This window comes from Adiantum capillus-veneris, chromosome 7, assembly GCF_014529385.1.
Source record: "Adiantum capillus-veneris isolate H3 chromosome 7, ASM1452938v2, whole genome shotgun sequence".
Lineage (NCBI taxonomy): Eukaryota > Viridiplantae > Streptophyta > Polypodiopsida > Polypodiales > Pteridaceae > Adiantum > Adiantum capillus-veneris.
The window spans coordinates 156229324-156247970 of record NC_140937.1 but is presented as its reverse complement, the minus strand read 5'-3'; the positions used below and the strand labels follow the sequence as shown (position 1 = coordinate 156247970).

The 18647-nt window shown below is 46.2% G+C and overlaps 1 protein-coding gene and 1 pseudogene across 1 annotated transcript in view; one reads left to right on the top strand and one right to left on the bottom strand.

Moving 5' to 3' along the window:
- The window catches only part of LOC147454887 (uncharacterized), a 108647-nt gene extending 92029 nt beyond the window's left edge, over nucleotides 1-16618 (top strand). The window contains exons 7-8 of the mRNA XM_086516704.1: nucleotides 15108-15171; nucleotides 15747-16618. Of these exons, the coding sequence (XP_086372830.1) occupies nucleotides 15108-15171; nucleotides 15747-16447 (765 nt within the window). The 3' untranslated portion in view covers nucleotides 16448-16618. The remainder of the gene's footprint in view (nucleotides 1-15107; nucleotides 15172-15746) is intronic.
- Nucleotides 3138-5038, bottom strand: LOC147454888 (uncharacterized; annotated as a pseudogene).
- Nucleotides 16619-18647: the final 2029 nt, after the last annotated feature.

The following is an 18647-nucleotide window of genomic DNA, read 5'->3' as shown; positions in this document are numbered from 1 at the left end:
GTATCATCTGTTTATGCAGATGAAGACACACATTTTTGGATGTACCTCATTGACACAGGATCGGTAAGTACAAACTACAAAGTGCTCTAATGTCCTCATGTGACATGTCTATTTATAATTTTTCAAAACACATACTTACTGTGACTATTTTGTTTGCAGTCGTGATGATATTTTGGCTATTGTAGAGACTCGATGGCAGTTCATGCGTCGTCCCATCCATGGGATGGCTGCAGTTCTCCATCCTCTCTACAAGAGCCAAGAATTGTTTGAGGAGGCTTCATTGCTCACACTACGCTCTGAATATCTGAACATTATATACGATGAGGATGAGCAATTGATTCTGGATTCAGAGATGAGTAGCTACATGAACAGTTTAGGACCCACCTTTGTGCGGTCCGTAGCATTGAGAAAGGAAGCTACCAAGCTTCCTTTAACACGGTGGCAGAACTATGGACGCCAGGGCCTTCCCAAGTTGTGCCACCTTGCATTGCGCATCCTTTCTTAGGTGAATACTGAAGTCTAAATTATAATTTATAATTATGGCATCATGAATCTATATTGTCACACGTGACACTTGTGACCCATGAGTGTTCGCTATTTGAATTGATGTAGGATTGCTCAGCTGGGGCATGCGAGCGCAACTGGAGTGCATACTCTCTTATTCACACGAAGATCCGCAATTGTCTTAGCACCAAGCAGTTAGAGAGATTGGTTTATTGCTGTGCTAACATGCGGCTTGTGCGCAGCTTTCATGCCTTGGGGACACCCAAGCAGGTGAGATTTACATGCACATTTATGAAAACAAGTCAATGATCAAAAGACTGTTGAATCATGGACTATGTTTTGTCTTGTCATTGTAGGTGGATCCCACAGATTTGAAGATGGTGGCAGATCCTACTGCGGAGGAGGTCGATGCACGGATTAGAGATGAGCAGGAGGAGATCCTTCGAGAGTTGCACAGGGAGCTAGAGAGCGTGGATCGCCGGATCACTAGATCTCGCTCTCGAGCTTACAATATTCCTCTTCGCATTGCTGTTGTAGATCCAGAGGTTGCACACAGAGAGAGCATTCGCAGAGGAAAGTTACCCATTCGGCCTGCTCGTAAACGAGCCAATGAGGCTGTTCGACTCATCCACACCTAGAGTTCAGAGGCTGATGATCCAGATGAGCGTGATGCACCCCTAGCATCTGTGCCAGAGGAGAGAGAGCCCGATTATGATGATGAGGGCAATGTCTTGACAGATGGAGACATGCTCTCTGAGTCTTCATCAGCCTCTGATGATGATTTTGAGTAGTAGTGATTGCCCAGTGCTTTGGGTCTTGGGACTTGGACATTTGTCATGACTCATTTATGCTTTTTATTTTGTTGCTTGAGCCACCCACACTCTTTATTGAGTGACTATGTTATTTTTGTATCAGGATTCAACATTCCGTTATGTACTTTTGACTTACACTATGCCATGTGGTCTGGACTCGATTCTAGCGGTTACTTAACTTGTGGGGTGATTTTAAGTGTTTTTTGAAAGTTGTGGCTATGTTTAAGTATTGTGCAGTGTTTTTAAACTAGATAGGTTGTATATAAATTTGAAATTCTCTGTATTTTTAGCTTTTAAAAAATATACCACGAATTTTACGTACCTTATGGCCTAATCCATACGGTACAACGTACAGTACATACCGAACACGTATTGAATACTACGTACCTTACAACCTTGCTCCCGCCAGTGCCATAGACTGTGATGCCTGTAGTGCTCGATAGGCAATGCGGTCCCTATCCATACTCTGTAATCTATGTAACAAGCAAACCGTCTGAAACAATGCCTCTACTAGCATAGTGGGACTGCTAGCTCTGCTCTGACTATATCATGTGGAACGGACGGCTTGCTGCGGATCATCCTCGAGATCATCAGTACCTGTGGGCGCCCTATCAAAGGCCAGATCGAGTCTGCCAAGCCAGGTCCCCATATGGCTGCCCCATACATAAGAGCCGGTGTAACCAAAGTGTCAAAAAACCACCCCTTCGTACGGGGCTCCTGAAAGTGTGCCTGGTGGCACTGTCTCTCCATCTGTGCGAGTGCGGAGTACCCCCTAGTCAGTCTGTCTCTGGCTGCCTGTGTCATGGAAAAGGCCCCTGATGCCGCGGTAAAAGTCACCCCCAAGTAGACATATGAGCCTACAACCTCGATACTGCCCCCTGCTGCTGTGAAAGAGCTCTCTCGTTTGATCCGTGCTGATGTATGAAAGATGAGAACCTTGGTTTTCCCAAGGTTCACTGAGAGCCCTCGCTGCGCACAAAAGTCATCAAGCCCAAGTAGATGCTGACGCAGCCCCTCTGCTGACTCTGATATGAGTACAATATCATCTGCATATAATAGTATATGGACTGTGGTGCCACCCATCTCCACCCCATCACCTCCTCTATGCTGAATAAAATCCACTATCTCATCGATGTAGAGCCCAAAGAGTGTAGGGGAGAGTGGACATCCTTGTTTCACACCAATGGTGCTAAACAAGGTCTTTGTAGTGCCTCCTAGACATCGTACTCGCCCACATACCTGCTCATAAAGTGTGTATATACCCCGTATCATGTCCTCCTCAAGCCCAAGTGAGAGTAGTCGCCTAAAGAGTCGCTCACGTGGCACCGTATCAAATGCTTTGCGAAAGTCCACAAAGCAACAGTAAAGCCTCCTCTTCCTCACTCGTGCCTTGTCGATCAAGCAGCGTAGCGTGAAGATATGATCGATGGTAGAGTATGTGCGGCGGAACCTAGCCTGTCTTGCAGCTCGGATGCTTGCCGCCTCTGCTCTGGTGCTAAGCTCCTCCTCTAAAACAGCGCCATAGAGCTTGGCCAACATGTGGCCAATCATAATAGTCCTGTATGTGTTGGGATCCATGGTGTCTCCAGACTTGTGTATAGGTACAATGATGTGCTGTGTCCACGAGTCTGGAAATCCCTCCACAAGTGCGCGGTTAAAAAGATGAGCTATGAAAGGTGCCAAGGTCTCTCTCTTATAAATAAGATGCTCGGCGTGGAGCTCGGTCTGGTCTCGAGCTCGAGCTACCATCTCTGATGTGAAGAAGGACGAAGTGGTGGGGCGTGGTCCCTGTGGCAAGGGTATCGGTGGCTGTCCTGGTATCTAGTAAAGGTCCTCTGCATAGCGGTACCATGTGTCTGAGTCCTCGATCGATGTCGGTGGCCTGCGCTCGCGGATGGGGCGCCATGCCTCTGCACTATCTTGGCTCATGAGCAAGTGATATAAGTGCCAATACTGCTGCTCCTCCCATTCCCGCTTTTTACGGCGGGTGAGAGACTGCATCTGGCGCTGAGCCTGGCGGTGTGTGAGTACCCCGCGGACCTCATCCTCTCTGAGCTGACGTCGTAATGCTATGCAATCATCGTCATACCAGCTATTCCGTGGCATGGAACCTGTGCGGGGTGCATGTGTGCGTGTGTGGTGAGGGAAGCTCTGAATGGGAGATGTGTGAATCATGGAGGTAAGATCTGATGTGAGTGATTCTAGGGGGGCATGTGGGTCGAGAGATAGGAGATGTGTGCGGAGATGGTGTGCATAGACATGAGAGAGCTCGTGTGTAAAATGAATAGTGGTATGTGGCTGTGTGAGTGGGGTGGGGGTGTGTGACGAATGGGAGGTGAGTGTGAAAGTGAGGAAAGTGTGGTCTGCGCCGATAGGACGTCTCTCGACACTGAAAGATCGGAGAAGCTTGCCCCCCATAAGACTCCCAAGAATGTAGTCGACAGTACTCTCTCCCCCCCCCGTGAGGGAAGCAAGTGAGCCCGCTCGAATCTGGCCACCTCTGCATCCTGTTATAAATAACGAGATGATGTCGGCTACCAAGCTCCAATAGGTGACTGCCGTACCCAGTGGTATCCTGCCCTGAGTCTGCTGACAGTCTGCTAATCCCCATCTCCTCTGGGTCTAAACTGCTCATAATCTTTGGGTGGTCCATATCATAGAGCTCGCACTGCCTAGTCTGGGTGCGCCTGTTGAAGTCTCCCATAAGGAAGACCTCTTCGAGTGTTGAGTAGCGGAGTATGTTATCTGAGAGTGGTGTATAAGGGGAATCCCCCTCCCGTGCATGCCCATCAATGCTCGCATATGAGGAGCCTCGTGGTGGAAAGTAGCAAATGACGATATAGACCCAATGCTCGTGGTCTATCTCCAGGCGTACCCATAGAAAACATGCCTCCTCATCTCGGCTCACAATCTGTATATGACTGCTGATGGAACGGCGAAATAATAAGGCCACCCCACCGGATCCTCGTGAAGTGCCGCGGCGAGTGGTAGCTCGAAAGACTGACTCCCATCTGAAGCTTGCAATGGCTGGTAGCCCCCTTTCAGGGCTCTCATGGGTCTCAGTGATGCAAATGAAGTCGGTCCTCTATAAGCTCCTCCAGTCTGTCGGGGTGAGTCCACAATGACCCATTGCAGTTCCACACTGCTCCTCTGAGAAGTATCTCCGGTCGCAACGGTGTCCCATAGGCCGCGTGCCCCTATTTCATGGCGCGCCCATCCACAAAAATACGACCATCTCTGTAGAAGGCCTTTCGGCCCTCTCTCCTCGCCTGTAATATTTGAGGCATGCAGGTACGGCGGTGCTCGACTTGCGTCGTCGCAGATCCTCGTCGATGCAGATGGGGCTGCCTGGAAGCGTGCGGATCAGGACTCGCTTTCTTTCGGACTCGCTTTCGAAAGAAAGCGACTCTCTCCTGCGGGGACCGCATCTGCAGCACCAAAGCCCGTGCTCTCGAGGAGTCCCGTCTTGCTCTCCATGCACGGGTGAAGGGCATGGTCTCTCCAAAGCTGAGCCGTTTGCACAGCTCCTCGGCATCTCTCTCTGGTGAAGGTCCCTGTGCCAGGCCGGTCACACGGATGTTGAGGCGTCAAGCCTGCCTCAACCTCTCCTCGTCCAGGGTGTCTTGGACTCTGACGCGCTCCTCACGTACGGCATCCTCCTTGACCTCCTGCTTGATGGTCTTGCGGACCACCTCCACCCATTTCCCTTGGGTAGCCTCCATCTCGGTGTGCAGCTCCTTCAAGTCTTCTTTAATAGTCTCCACGTGTGAGATCTCTCCATCTTCCCGGGCCACAATGATCGAGGCCCGTAGAAGCTCTATCTCCTTCTTGGTCTCCCCAAGCTCAATCCTAAGAGCTTCATTCTCCTTTCGCAAATCGGTGATCTATTGGTGCATCACTCCGGTGGCCTGCAGGATCTCCGCTTGGAGCATCCCTTCCATTTCCCGGCGGATTGAGGCAAGTAGCTCCTCTGAGACTTTGTTACGGCGGCGGTACCGGGCAAGGGGGGTCGTCATGAGCCCCCTGCCAACTTTTGTTGCGGATGGAGGGGGGGTCGCCATGGTCGATGGGGGAGAAAGAGAGAGAGCTATGTGGCCATACAGTGGCGGGGGGCTGGCTGGTTTGCTACACAGTGGGCTGTTTTACCACTATTCAGCGATTTGCAGCCATGTGTAATGCAGGAGCTGAATGGAGGTATAGCAGCGCTGGGCCATGGGCTGTAGATGGCGATGGGCAGAGTTGTGGCGGGGGCTGAGAGGGAGCTCGCGGCAGCAGGCTGGTGGGTGCACTGAGAGAGAGAGAGAGCAGGAGCAGCAAAACCCTGAACTACTGCAGCAGCGAAACCCTAAAAAACCAGGCAAAACCCTAATCTGCGGCAGATCAGCGAAACCCTAATCTGCAGCAGCGAAACCCTAATCTGCAGCAGCGAAACCCTAAATCAGAGAAACCCTAATCTGCAGCAGCGAAACCCTAAATCAGCAGCAGGCTGGTGGGCGAGAGAGAGAGAGAGAGAGAGAGAGAGAGAGAGAGAGAGAGAGAGAGAGAGATTTATTGTCCACAGAGGTCAGATATGACCTATGGGACCATCACAAAAGGATTACATTGGCTCATTGCTTCTAAGTGAAGCCATCGGATACATATCAATGAAGGATTGAGGGTCCAATCGTCAGGGTAAAAAGAAGGAAGAAAGAAACAAAATCTAAGAAGGGTTGGGTAGGGCCTTTTTAGAGGCTCGGAACTCTTGGATGATGGCTTTACCACCCCGATACTGCCCATTTACCTTGCTTGCGGGCTTCTTGCATCTTCTTGAGCTCATTCTTTTTTATCTTTAGTTGACTTGTTGTCAGCTCCTTGCTAACCCAAATTTTTGTCCCTTTGAGGAGTCGAGATTGTTGTAGCAGCTGCATCTTATCCTCTTTGTCCTTGAAAGTGAAAAGACAGTGCTTGGGCGGCACTTGCCCATGTGTGTCGTTGATCCAAGAAAACGTTTCCGGTTTGATGTTATTTGGTTGAGGAACGTCGTCGAGCTTTGTGACGCTTCTTCGAGAGTATCCTCAGTGGTGCATCATGGCGAGGGAAGCCCACCAATGCGAACCTTGAGGGTGTTTTCTTCTTGAAGTCTTTGGTCACGGAACTCCGTTGCTATGCAGGTCTGTACCTCGGCAAAGGCGGCCGACTCTGCTTGAGTGACGAGAGAGAGAGAGAGAGAGAGAGAGAGAGAGAGAGAGAGAGAGAGAGAGAGAGAGAGAGAGAGAGACGGCCATACGAATGGTGACGCAGCAAACCTGATTTGGCGCTGCAAAACGTGCCACAATTTGCATGGTTGGTGATGTGGAAGCCGTATCTTATTTTTGGCGGGAGTTGCTTTTTGAAAGCATTTACTTAGTAAGCTGGAGTTACGACCAATTGATATTGTGCTAATTCTTTCTATCTCTTGTGGTGCATATGCCCTATCAACTACCTCATTTTTGTGCTACTTTTTTCGATTTCATGCTTCTTTTAGTGCTAGGCTTCATCATGGCTGAGTCTGCCCTTGATCTCCGGAGTCTTGACAGAAATTCAGTACGCTGAACTTTGTGTTGATGTATGCTCATGTGTGTGCGTGTGGTGTGTGTTGTGTTGGGGAGCATATGTTAGTACCTAGTTCTACACCCACTATTGGGCACTGACGACATTAGTGGGGATGCCATGATGGATCTGATGGTTATATTGTCTTGTGGGTGACTACCATGGGTCTATACCTTGCACTTTCCTTTAAGGGTGAATCTGGGCTTATCTAGGTATATTTACTTAATAAGCTTTTTGGGCACCATATTTGCTTTTGCAGCATCTGTTTTTAGCGAGAGGTTTTGTAATAATTGCATGGGCCCTAGTGCCTTTTTATATGAGCCTTGGAGGTGTGCTCTGGCAGACTAGTGCATGGTGGCATGATTGTGGATAGCCCCCGACAATTGTACTTGTAGATGACGAATATAGAAATAAGTACTGAAAGGGGCGCTTGACTTTGGGGCCAGAGCTTTTGGGAGTGGAAGTCCACCACTTCGAGTCTCTTATCTACATGGTGAAGTTCTCTCTTTCAAGTTCAAGTGTTTGCTGCTTTGGTTTTGTGCCATGGGCTCATTCTCTGGCACGCTTGTGGGTGAAGGTGCAGAGCATGGAGTACGAACTTGTATAGAGTTGAAGCAATATAAAGGAATACGAAAGGGGCGCCAACGTTTGGGGTCAGTGCTCTCTTGGGGTGGAATTCCGCCACTCTGCGTCTCGTGTGTGATGCATCTCTTTCAGTTCAGTGTTATTTGAAGTGCTTAAAGTTGTTCAGTCTGTTCTTTTTTATTGGCACGTGGTGCCCGTCCCGTGACAGTGGTATCAGAGCTTCAAGGGTGTGCTTTTTTGAAAGCATACCGGTTCCACCAAAGAGCAGACAAAGCAAGTTGGTGCCTCCAAAGTTTACACGAAATTTTGTTAAAGAATCTTCGTGTCCCAACCCCGGACTTAGTAGCTACTCCCACCCTTACTTCAACATTGGGAGCGCTCTTGTCTTCATCGCTCTGTCTTACTGGGCATAAGCCATAAGGAACCTAATACATGGAATTCATGGATTCGGCAAAATACTTGCAGTTTCTCCTCGACGAGCTTGTGACATTCTTTCGCGGCATCCTTAGTAGAATCTCTCGATGCTGCAAAGTTCTCAACATTTTTTGAATTACATGTTACCCCCTCTGATGCCCCGGGTGGTACCTCCTCCTTCGGCACCAGAAAGTTCGAGAGCTTCCAAGCGGCAACCTTCCCAGCCGTCTGTTCCGATTGGGGGAGTCTTCAGGATTATGGTGCAACCATTTGACCCTGTGAAACCGGCCCGTAGGGCGGTAGACTTTAGCTTTCACCCAATTCTTCACTTGAAAACTTTACGAGACAGAGAAACTTCGCAAATAAACCTGTAATTGGAATTAACACTTCAAACAAACCACAGCTTGGCAGCTAGAGTGCTACCAAGCAAAGAGTGACACCCTATAGGCCCCAAAGACTGGCGCCCCTTTTGGTAATTTTTTATGCTTATTAAACTTCAGAGAAAACCTGCAAGTTCCTACGATCTGTCCCGCTTTTACCGGGTTGAAATTGGTTTACTCTACCCCGATTTCGGCAGCATAACCGCAATAGGAGGCTTCACAGATAAGATTCCCATGCAAAAGGTGACTTCCCTGGTGCATACAGACACTTTCCCAAACCTGGCGAGAATCTGCAGCATGCTGAATTCTATGTTTTCTGCCCCCAAAATGCACCCGATCACTTGTACAATGATCCCATTGCAAAGCCCTAAAATTGCAAAAATACACAGCAGGCTGTATTTTACTGTTTCAGGTTCCGTTTTGCGTGCCGGTCGCATTCGTAGCAAGCCTTCGTACTCCCGCACTTGTAGGGCTGGTTGCCCTTTGAATCGGACGAGATTTCTTGCCCTTTGAATTGGACGAGATTTCTCATGTGAAATCTCTCCGAATTCACCTGTACCTACGGGGGGTTAGTAATTAGCTAATCCAGTACCTCGACAAGAGGCTCCTGCCTCCGCATACGTGCATGAACCCACACAACTGTACATACAGATGCAAAGCCCTTGAGCTGGGCATTACGATTCTGTATTTAAAGCGGGAGAGAGATGCACGAGAGCGGAATCATCGTGCTACATAAGACAAGGGAGAAGGCAAGCTTTCCATTAAAGCTGTGATCACCTGCATCCACTACTCACACACACTTGTGTTCACTCGTAGAGAAAAAATCAGCCCCTACTCTTAAATTGGGCGCCCTCTCTTCCTTCTGGACTGCAATTCTACGTGGAGCCGCAATGTGTCCCTTATGCCTCTTTTTGAGCTAATTCCTAGTACCCACTGACTTATAAAGTGTAGCGAGGGGCCTAAATGACTTTGAACTGAGCCTAGACACCCTTTTACTGCGCGGGTTCCAGAGCTTGACACGTCAGCAGTTTGTGACATCCCCTCTTCTTGAAAGAAAGTAATCGTCCCCGATTACAGCATATCTGCAAAACAACTCAAGTTAACTCAAAAATTTCCGAGGGACAATCCGAGGGACAATCAGTTGGCTCTTTTTCTTCGGCTCTTTTGATCAAGGAGTTGGCTTCTCCTTTCAGCTCTTTTGTTAAGGAGTTAGCTTCTCCTTTCGTCCAAATCGGAACTCTTGATATTCCGGCGTAGTAAAATTAGCCATCACACCTAGACCGCACTGATCTTCCACGGGTGTCTTGATGCACTAAAATTACATACCCAGGCAATCTCATCCAATTAGAAATATTCAATAGTTGGCACATCACAATGCAACACAAATGCTCACATATGCATGTTACAAGACACAACAAGTAGCGTTGCTGAGCACTCTTCCGAGACAAACGGTCTGCGGTATGAAGCTACTCAACGACTACCTTGTCACTCCCCCCGCAAATAACCTAAAAAGGTCCGGGCCATGAGCTGAGAGGAGTGTACAACCAAACGCTCCCCGGACCGCAGTGTGCGTCCCTTGGAGGTTCAAGCATACAACCAAACGCTCCCCAGACATCGGCTTGTGTCGTTCAAAGGTTTTCTAGCATACAATGGAATGCTCCCTAGACATCGGCCTGCGTCGCTCCGAGGTTTTGAAACATACAACGAAACGCTCCCCAGGCATCGGTCTGCGTTGTTCTGAGGTTCAAACAATACCAAAATAATATTTCTACTTCTCCACCCGGGAGTAAAATCACCAATCATTGAAACGAGTATTAAAACCAAAGTCAAACAATTCAAATCGGCACCAAGACAGGTTTAAAACAAATAGCATTCATTTCAAACAATACTTTCTCAAACAATGTTCAAAAGTATCTAACTAGAAAACAACTAGAGAGGTCATTCAGGGCTTTGTTCAGACAACCGAACTTTGAGGACAACTGGCTTGTCCTTCTGCATTACGGTGATGGTTCGGTTCCGAACCTGGAGAGTTGCATCATTCTTGTCGTGCCAGGGCATGCCCAAGAGAACGTCGCAATTGTCCAACTTCATAATGTGGAAATCGGCTTTCCCATGATAATCTTGTATAGTCACTGGAAGTGTACCAATGAGCAATACCACTTTCTGAGTTTGCTCCGTGGCTAGCTCAGCTTCATTTCTCCACCCTTTGCATCATAATCAAAGTGCATTTGCTTCAAGAATGCTGGATGGATGAAGTTCTCCATAGCTCCGGGGTCAAAGAAAATAAGGGCTTTCAAGCCGTTGACTTTTCCATAAGCTCTGCATAATTCATTAAAACTCTCGAGGTGTATACCATAAATATCGGGTACTAGTCCAATAGTAGGTCTAGCCCTCTTGGCCGGAGGTGGCCCCGGGGATCTGTCTGACGTGGGAGTAGAAGGTTGCACTGAGGACGTCGAGGCTCGTTCAGGACATGTATTGAATGTATGCCCTGTTTGGAAACATTCGAAGCATCGGCCTTCTTGTAACAAGGCGTCTCGTTGACGGTGTATCAGACGAGGCTGTTGAGGTTGGTTTTCACGGGATTTCCGAGAATTTGTTCGTTGTTGCTGGGAGTTCTGGTTAGTGGCCAGAGGTTCTTCTGTGGTAAACTCCAACTTTCCCTTCACGAGCTTGTAGCCGACCGCGGCATGGTCCATAAGCTCTTGCATGGTAGAGGCTTGCTTGGAGAGACAGTATTCCTGCATGATGGTACTCCAATGGTGTAGCGCTCGCACTCGTCCTCCAAGGAAATGAACTTAAAGAAGGACACCATAAGGTACACGTCGAGAAACCTTTGCTTATAGTCGTCCATGGTTTCGGTGGCAAGTATTTTCAAGTTGCCCCACTCTGCCAAAATCCGGACTTCAAACATCGAAGCATGTAACTACGTGCAAAAACTGTCTTGAAAGCTTCTGTATAGTTCCCTAAAGCATAGATGTTGTCGAATTGCTGTAGGAACTGCAATGCTTTCTTGCGATCTTTCACCCCAAAAAAGTGAAAAATTTGATTGTTATGCCGTTATCTTTGAAATCTTTGGGTTGGTTAGGCGCATATCCCGGGTATGGATAATAAGGGTATCCATATAGGCTCCAACCATTGTAGCCTGGTGGCGATGGGGGCAAAGGCGGTTGCACTGGATCAGGGTCAGATGGATGCACCATATTCCTGAAAACTCCCCCAGGAACAGACGGCTGAGAAGGTTGCCGGTTGGAAGCTCTCGTACTTTCTGATGCCGGAGCAGGTACCACCTGGGGCATCAGAGTGGGTAACATGTAGTTCAAAAGTTATTGAAAACTTTGCATCATCGAAAGATTCTGCTGAGGATGCCGTGAAAGAATGTCGTGAAGCTTGTTGAGCAGAAATTGCAAATATTTAGTTGAATCCATGAATTCCATGTCTTGGGTTCTTTATGGCTTATGACTTGTAAGACAGAGCGATGAAGACGGGAGCGCGTCCGATGCGCGATGAAGTAAGGGTGGGAGCGCCTATTAAGTCCGGGGTCGGAACCCGAAGCTACTTCAAATAACAATTTCGAGTAGTCTCTGGTTTGCTCTTTCTGCTCTTATGTAGGACCAATATGCTTTCCGAAAAGCACACGCCTGATGCTCTGATACCACTGTCACAAGACGAGCACCACGTGCCAATAAAAAAGAACAGACTGAACATTCGAATAACAATTTCCAGCCGTCTTTGGTTCCCCCGATCGGAACAGACGGCTGAGAAGGTTGCCGGTTGGAAGCTCTCGTACTTTCTGATGCCGGAGGAGGAGGTACTACCTGGGGCATCAAAGGGGGTAACATGTAGTTCAAAAATTATTGAAAACTTGCAGCATCGAAAGATTCTGCTGAGGATGCCATGGAAGAATGTCGTGAAGCTTGTTGAGCAGAAATTGCAAATATTTAGTTGAATCCATGAATTCCATGTCTTGGGTTCTTTATGGCTCATGACTTGTAAGACAGAGCGATGAAGACGGGAGCGCGCCCGATGCGTGAAGTAAGGGTGGGAGCGCCTATTAAGTCCGGGGTCGAGGCCCGAAGATACTTCAAACAACAATTTCCAGTAGTCTTTGGTTTGCTCTTTCTACTCTTACGTAGGACCGGTATGCTTTCAAAAAAGCACACGCCTGATGCTCTGATACCACTGTGACAAGACGAGCACCACGTGCCAATAGAAAAGAACAGACTGAACATTCAAATAACAATTTCCAGACCGGTATGCTTTCAAAAAAGCACACGCCTGATGCTCTGATACCACTGTGACAAGACGAGCACCACGTGCCAATAGAAAAGAACAGATTGAACATTCAAATAACAATTTCCAGTAGTCTTTGGTTTGCTCTTTCTGCTCTTTTGTAGGACCGGTATGCTTTCAGAAAAGCACACGCTTGATGCTTTGATACACTGTCACAAGACGGGCACCACGTGCCAATAGAAAAGAACAAACTGAACAGACTTTTAGCACTCTTTAACAACTGAACTGAGAGAGAGAGAGAGAGAGAGAGAGAGAGAGAGAGAGAGAGAGAGAGAGAGAGAGAGAGAGAGAGAGAGACGACACACGACACGAAGCGGCGGAATTCCATTCCAGAGAGTATTGACTCCAAACCTTGGCACCCTTTTCGGTATTTCTTTATATTGCATCAACACAGTACAAGCCGGTACTCCAGACTCTACACCTTCTCCAGGAAGCAGATTCTGCACCTTCTCCAGGAAGCATGCCAGAGAATGAGCCCATGGCCTCATATTTAAAGGCCCTAGGCCCCAAAAGCAGTTTTACATGAAAAGCCTTCAAACTCAAAAGCTTCTGGTCCAAAAGCAATGCGAAAAAGCTGCCAATGTAAATCACGGAATTTTGTACAATTGCCACGTCAGTAGTCAACGCAAAACAGGGAAATCCATACAGCCTGCCACGTCAGCATTGTCAGTGCAATTTCTGGAGCCTCCGTACAACTGCCACGTCATCAATTCCATGTTGTGTGTGTGTGTGTGAGGGTCCAACTTTATTCTAAATGCTTTTATGTCACTTGGGCCCCATTGGACGGGGTCCCATAAGTTGGTAGGACTTCTTCTTCTACTATTGCTTGTCTTCTGCCCCTTGGCCGGGATCTGCAAGTTGGCTCCATTCTTCAGGGCTTGACACGTCAGCAGTTTGTGACAAATAGGGGGCCATTTGGCAGTTGGTAGCCCATGGAACTGAGCCACTTGGCTGGTTATGCCTTCCTCTTGTTAGGATGCAGCCGATGAGCCTTTTCTTGCACATATATAGGTATTGCCTGGTCTTATGTGTCCTCTTGCCCTGCATGAGTGTCCTCTTGCCATGCATGAGGCCTCTGTAATGGACACATGACAACTTTTGCTGCCCTCCATCATAATCACCAAAAAGCACATGGGCATCTCTGTATTACCTCCTGTGCTACCTGTTTTGACTTTGGGCTACCTGCAGAAAAATGAGATCGCCAAAGTTGGACAGAGAGGGATCGCTTGCGCCATCAGCCAGAAGGGGGGAGAGAGAGAGAGAGATTGTATGCTGCTATAGAAAGGCAGCACCCAAAAACTCAATAAAACCTTATAAGTTGAATGCAATGCTTACACAACACTTCCTAGGGTCCCTAGATGCAACCACAGGCACAGATGCAATGCAGACATAGGCTTTCTTGCGGGAAAGCATCTACTTTCCCAAAAAGCACCGTCTTCTCAGAAAGAATGTGTTTTTCCTCAAAGTTTCCTCTGAATCCATCTTCATTCAAGTGCTTGCTCATCCATTGTGCACAACTCTAACACAGTTTGGAATTTTCTCCTGACTATGGATATTCCCTTTCCGATGCACCTGTCACCCACCTCGTGACGCATTAGGAATACCCATCACCTAGTTCTTTCCTACCAAATTTACGGTACAATCTCCTTCGCAATTCTCTATATCACCCATCATATGATGCATCAGACATGTCCGTTCCCGGATGGTCGAATACTTCTTCCCGATTCTCCTTGTCACCAATCCAATGTGACGCATTAGAAGTTCTCATTCCTGGTGGCCTTACAGATATTCTCGTTCAGAGTGCGTCTGTCATTACTCTGAATGACACACTAGAAATATCTGTACTCAGATGTCTCCAGTGAGAAAAGCCCTCTCACTTCAAATTCCAATAATTCATCTAGAATTATTTTTCCGTCAGCTAAAGCCAATTTAGCAACATAAAGTAATTGTGGTAGAGACGTGACAAAAATGCAAACCTCAAATAACATTTCTAGGGGAAGAGGAGCGGAATTCTACTTGCCTAAGCGGGTGATACTCCTGACTCTGGAGGACAAGAAGAAATACGAAGATGCTTGCTTGCCTTGCCTTGCCTTGGCAAAGGGCATCTCCCCCCCCCTTTCAAAGTAACAATTTTTTCCACCTCTCAGGATGACCGCTGCTTCCCCGTTCTTGTGACTGACATATTCACACTTCTTGCTTGTTGTAGTCTGCTCTCACTGGACCCTGGTAATCGCATTCACCAGGGCCTCTTGTAATCTTCACCTATGTTTCCTCATTTTTTCAATGATCTTGGTGAGTTTTTGATAATGTCCTTTCCACTTCGATGCACAGAGTGGGTGGGGATGCCTGCTCCAGTGCCACCAGGCAGCAGCTCGAAGGTGCAGGCATCCTGCCCTGTAAAAGCATGATTATGGGAGGACTAAGATGTGATGACAAGGACTACACACATGTACCATTAAAATTTTGTGAAAAGGATGCAAAATTTATCATGATTTCTCGCTTAAAGTTGACTATGTTGTTCTCACTGCATGAAAAATTTGCATACTTGCAGGAGCGGGATCCTCCCCCATGGCTGAATCGTATGCGTGAATTAGGATACCCTCCAGGCTACCTCGGTCAGTATATTATTTTCTGATTTTTACATCGCCTTGTTTAGCTGAATTATGTACTGAAGTTTTGGCTGAAACTCTGTTAATTCATTATGATCAACATGCAAGTTTAAATTGTTCTAGCTACATGCCGAGACATTCCAGATGTATCAGTGACATCTAGGTGGAGCATGCGTTAACTGTGTTCACCTACCTTGTCCTAGCTGGCCAGATGAGGAATAGCATGCTGAGCTTTTCTTTCACTTCAATATTGTGGGCAACCTGCTTAGATGAGCTGATGGCAAGGTGGGGCCAATAGTGGCATGCTCCCCTTGGCAAAAAAGAAAAGAAAGAAAAAAAGGGGTTGTTAAGGAAGCTGAGAACATGGCTAAACCTGATGGTTGGTGAGGACAGGCTGATGTACAGTGGCTTCTGTGATAGGTTTGATTTTTTATTTTTTATTTTCCTAGAGGTCTTAGGTTAGAAAGCCTTATGGTTTCCAAAAACTCTTTTCTTGGGCACAGCAGCAAGCATGAACGGTTTAAAAAAAGTCGCCGATTGCACATGTTCTGACATGTACATTGTTTTGTTTGAAAATGCAGAGGATCAAGAAGAGGAACATTCTGGTATTACCATATTTGGTACAAATGAGGATGCGGAAGGAAAATTTATTGGGGAGGATGGGGAGATAGTGGGGGAAAAGAAGTGGAAGTCAGCCTCCAAGAAAATGAAAGTCCACTTTCCTGGCGTCAATGCACCTATACCTGACGATGCAGATCGACATGTCTGGGGATCAACCACAGATAGGAGCACTCAAGATCGTCCCTCTCACAGAGCAGTTGGCAGGAGTGTTCACTCCAACTATTCAGATGGCTCTGCATATGAAGATTTGGAGGGCCCTCCTGGCTGCAGCCGAGATAACTATGTAAGAAACTCCAAAATGCGGTCTCCTGGTTTTGAAGGTCCATTGTTAAACAAAACCCCTCCTTGGCAGCCTGCCTTGGCACCCTTACCTCGAAGCCCACACCTTAGCAGATCTGCGTCTGATTCTGGGAGGAGAAGCCCAAAGGTTGTATATGATGAGCCACATTCCTTGCCACCTTTAGGTCATTACTCGAGCTCAAGGCAAAGTCCTTCACAGAATTCACGACATTTTCATTCACCGTCAACTCCAAATCAAAGGCTTCCTCACAGGCAGGATAATAGGGAGGAGGATTCCAGGCGAAGGGCATGGGGACATGCTCAAGATGCATTGCATTCTATGCATCATAACGATAGGTATTCACCTGCGCGTCGCCGCTAAGTTTAGTCATTGTCAATGTCGAATCAACTTGCCAGGGTTCTTATTATCCTATTGTGCCTATTTCTACAGCATCTATGACAAGGCATTGATTTTGATGCTCTTAGCAAAGATTATTCTCTCCAGTTGCATGCTCTTTCAACTTTGTTGTTATTAAGATTGTTCTTATCTTTTTATAGTTTTTTCAGCTTTTTAGAACTCAGATATTGTGCTGGGCCAATTTACTTTTACAGAAGAACTCAGTTATCAGCCTTACTTTTTGCTGCGTGTAGTATCATCATTGCACCTAATCATAAAGGAGAAAATTGCTCAAAAGTAAGTATAGAACACATATATTGAACAAGCACACTTGCTCAATGTCGCACTCCCATGACACGCTTCAATTGGACTCACATAAGCTTTCTTTCTGGCCTGCCAAAGGCCCTATCTTATGGCCAAACGTTATTTGACGGATGATTGGTCGGTTGGTCATGATTGATTTTTGCATGCACATGCAAGTTGTCTTGTGTTTTTCCTCTTTCCAGTACTTTTACTCCTTTTTGGGAAGACTCTGTTTGGTTTACTTTCTTGTTTTCTTTTCTTTGTCTTTTGCATATGTTGTGTTTCACACGGTTGGAGGGAGAGAGAGAGAGAGAGAGGAAATGTTTTGTTAACACTAGTCCTGTAATTGGACACTCAAGTGTCTTGAGACACTTCAAAGTGTCATGTTTTCCTACCAAGTTTGGGCAATTTATTTGTCAAGCTAGAAAGAAGTTTTTTACACTTTGCTTCTACCATAGGTTGGTTATGAGGGAAAGAAAACACTGGAGTTTTTTTCATGTCAAAACACAATATCAATGGAGAGAATTATGGTAAGTTCTAAGTTATAATTTTAGTAAAATTTCAGGTTGTTTTGTCAAAAAAATCATAAAATTCTTATATCTTTTTTTAATGATGGTATTTTTTATCTTTATACAAGCCAAGTGTTAGTACTGAGTGTTACAAAACAATAGAGTGTCCTTCAGAGACTAGTTTTCAAGTCGCACACAATTTAAAAGACATAATTTCATACTTGAGCACGTGTTGAATAAGAGCATAATTTTGGTCTTTCAAAGATCTTCTCATGGAACTAAACCATTTTAGTATAGTGTTGAAACCAAGAAACTACATATTTTTTCAGCTCCCTAACTCAATTAAATCTTGTGGCTTGAACTCTATCTTGAATTTTTTATTGTGCAAAAACTCTTGAAAATCTTGAATTCTCCATAATAACCTTGAGTCTTCAATGGAAAGGGTAAGCAATGTATCACTTTTTAGAACTTAGAAATACATCTAAAACATATTTTTCTTTCTATATAACGATAAGCTTGAAATGCTCAGCTCCATGCTTCCACATGCGTGTAGATGCATGTTCCTCGCTTCTACTACTTGTTATCTGCACACAAATAAAAAGATCTTCCAATAACATTAATTTTAGACATGCTGACATTTTTTACAAAAAGCCTACTTTTCTATTGGAAGCCTTAATTTTTCAAAGTTGTCGGTGTCAAAATTTGTTCGCGTCAATCACAGAGCTTGTCCAGAGGATCAACTTTGCTTTTTGTCGCATATCCAAATTCTCAATTGTTGAAGAGATGTTTAGAGGTCTTCGCAACATAGAAAAGTGTCAAAAGCATATTTTTGAGCTTTTTAGGGCAAAAACGAACTCTTTTTTCTCTTCCCTCTCATTCTCTCCTTGTTTCTTCTTCCAACCACTCCATAGCTGCCACATGTAGGCTTACCTAGGATCTGTTTTCTCCTGAAAAACGAAAACAAAAAGATAACTCTTGTAGAATCTCTCTGTTCTCTATCCATGTCAACATGATCATTCTCTGGTTTGCAGAGGGCAAGTGGCCTTGGGTTCTTTATGGCTTATGCTCCTTAAGACAAAGCAATGAAGATGGGATTGCGCCTGATGTGCGATGGACAAAGGGTGGGAGTGGCTAGTAAGTCCGGGGCAGGGACACAAAGATTCTTTCCTTTAAAAAAATTGTGTAAAATTTGGAAGCATCATCTTGCTATGTCTGCTCTTGAAGGACCGGTATGCTTTCAAAAAGGCACATGTCACTTCTAGACCCTCTAGAGCCATGTCCAAATACATGTTCTTTCTTTACTGCAGAGATGGTAAGGAAAGCCATTAATAGGATGAGGATTGGGAGAGCTTATGAACATGAGGACTTGATAG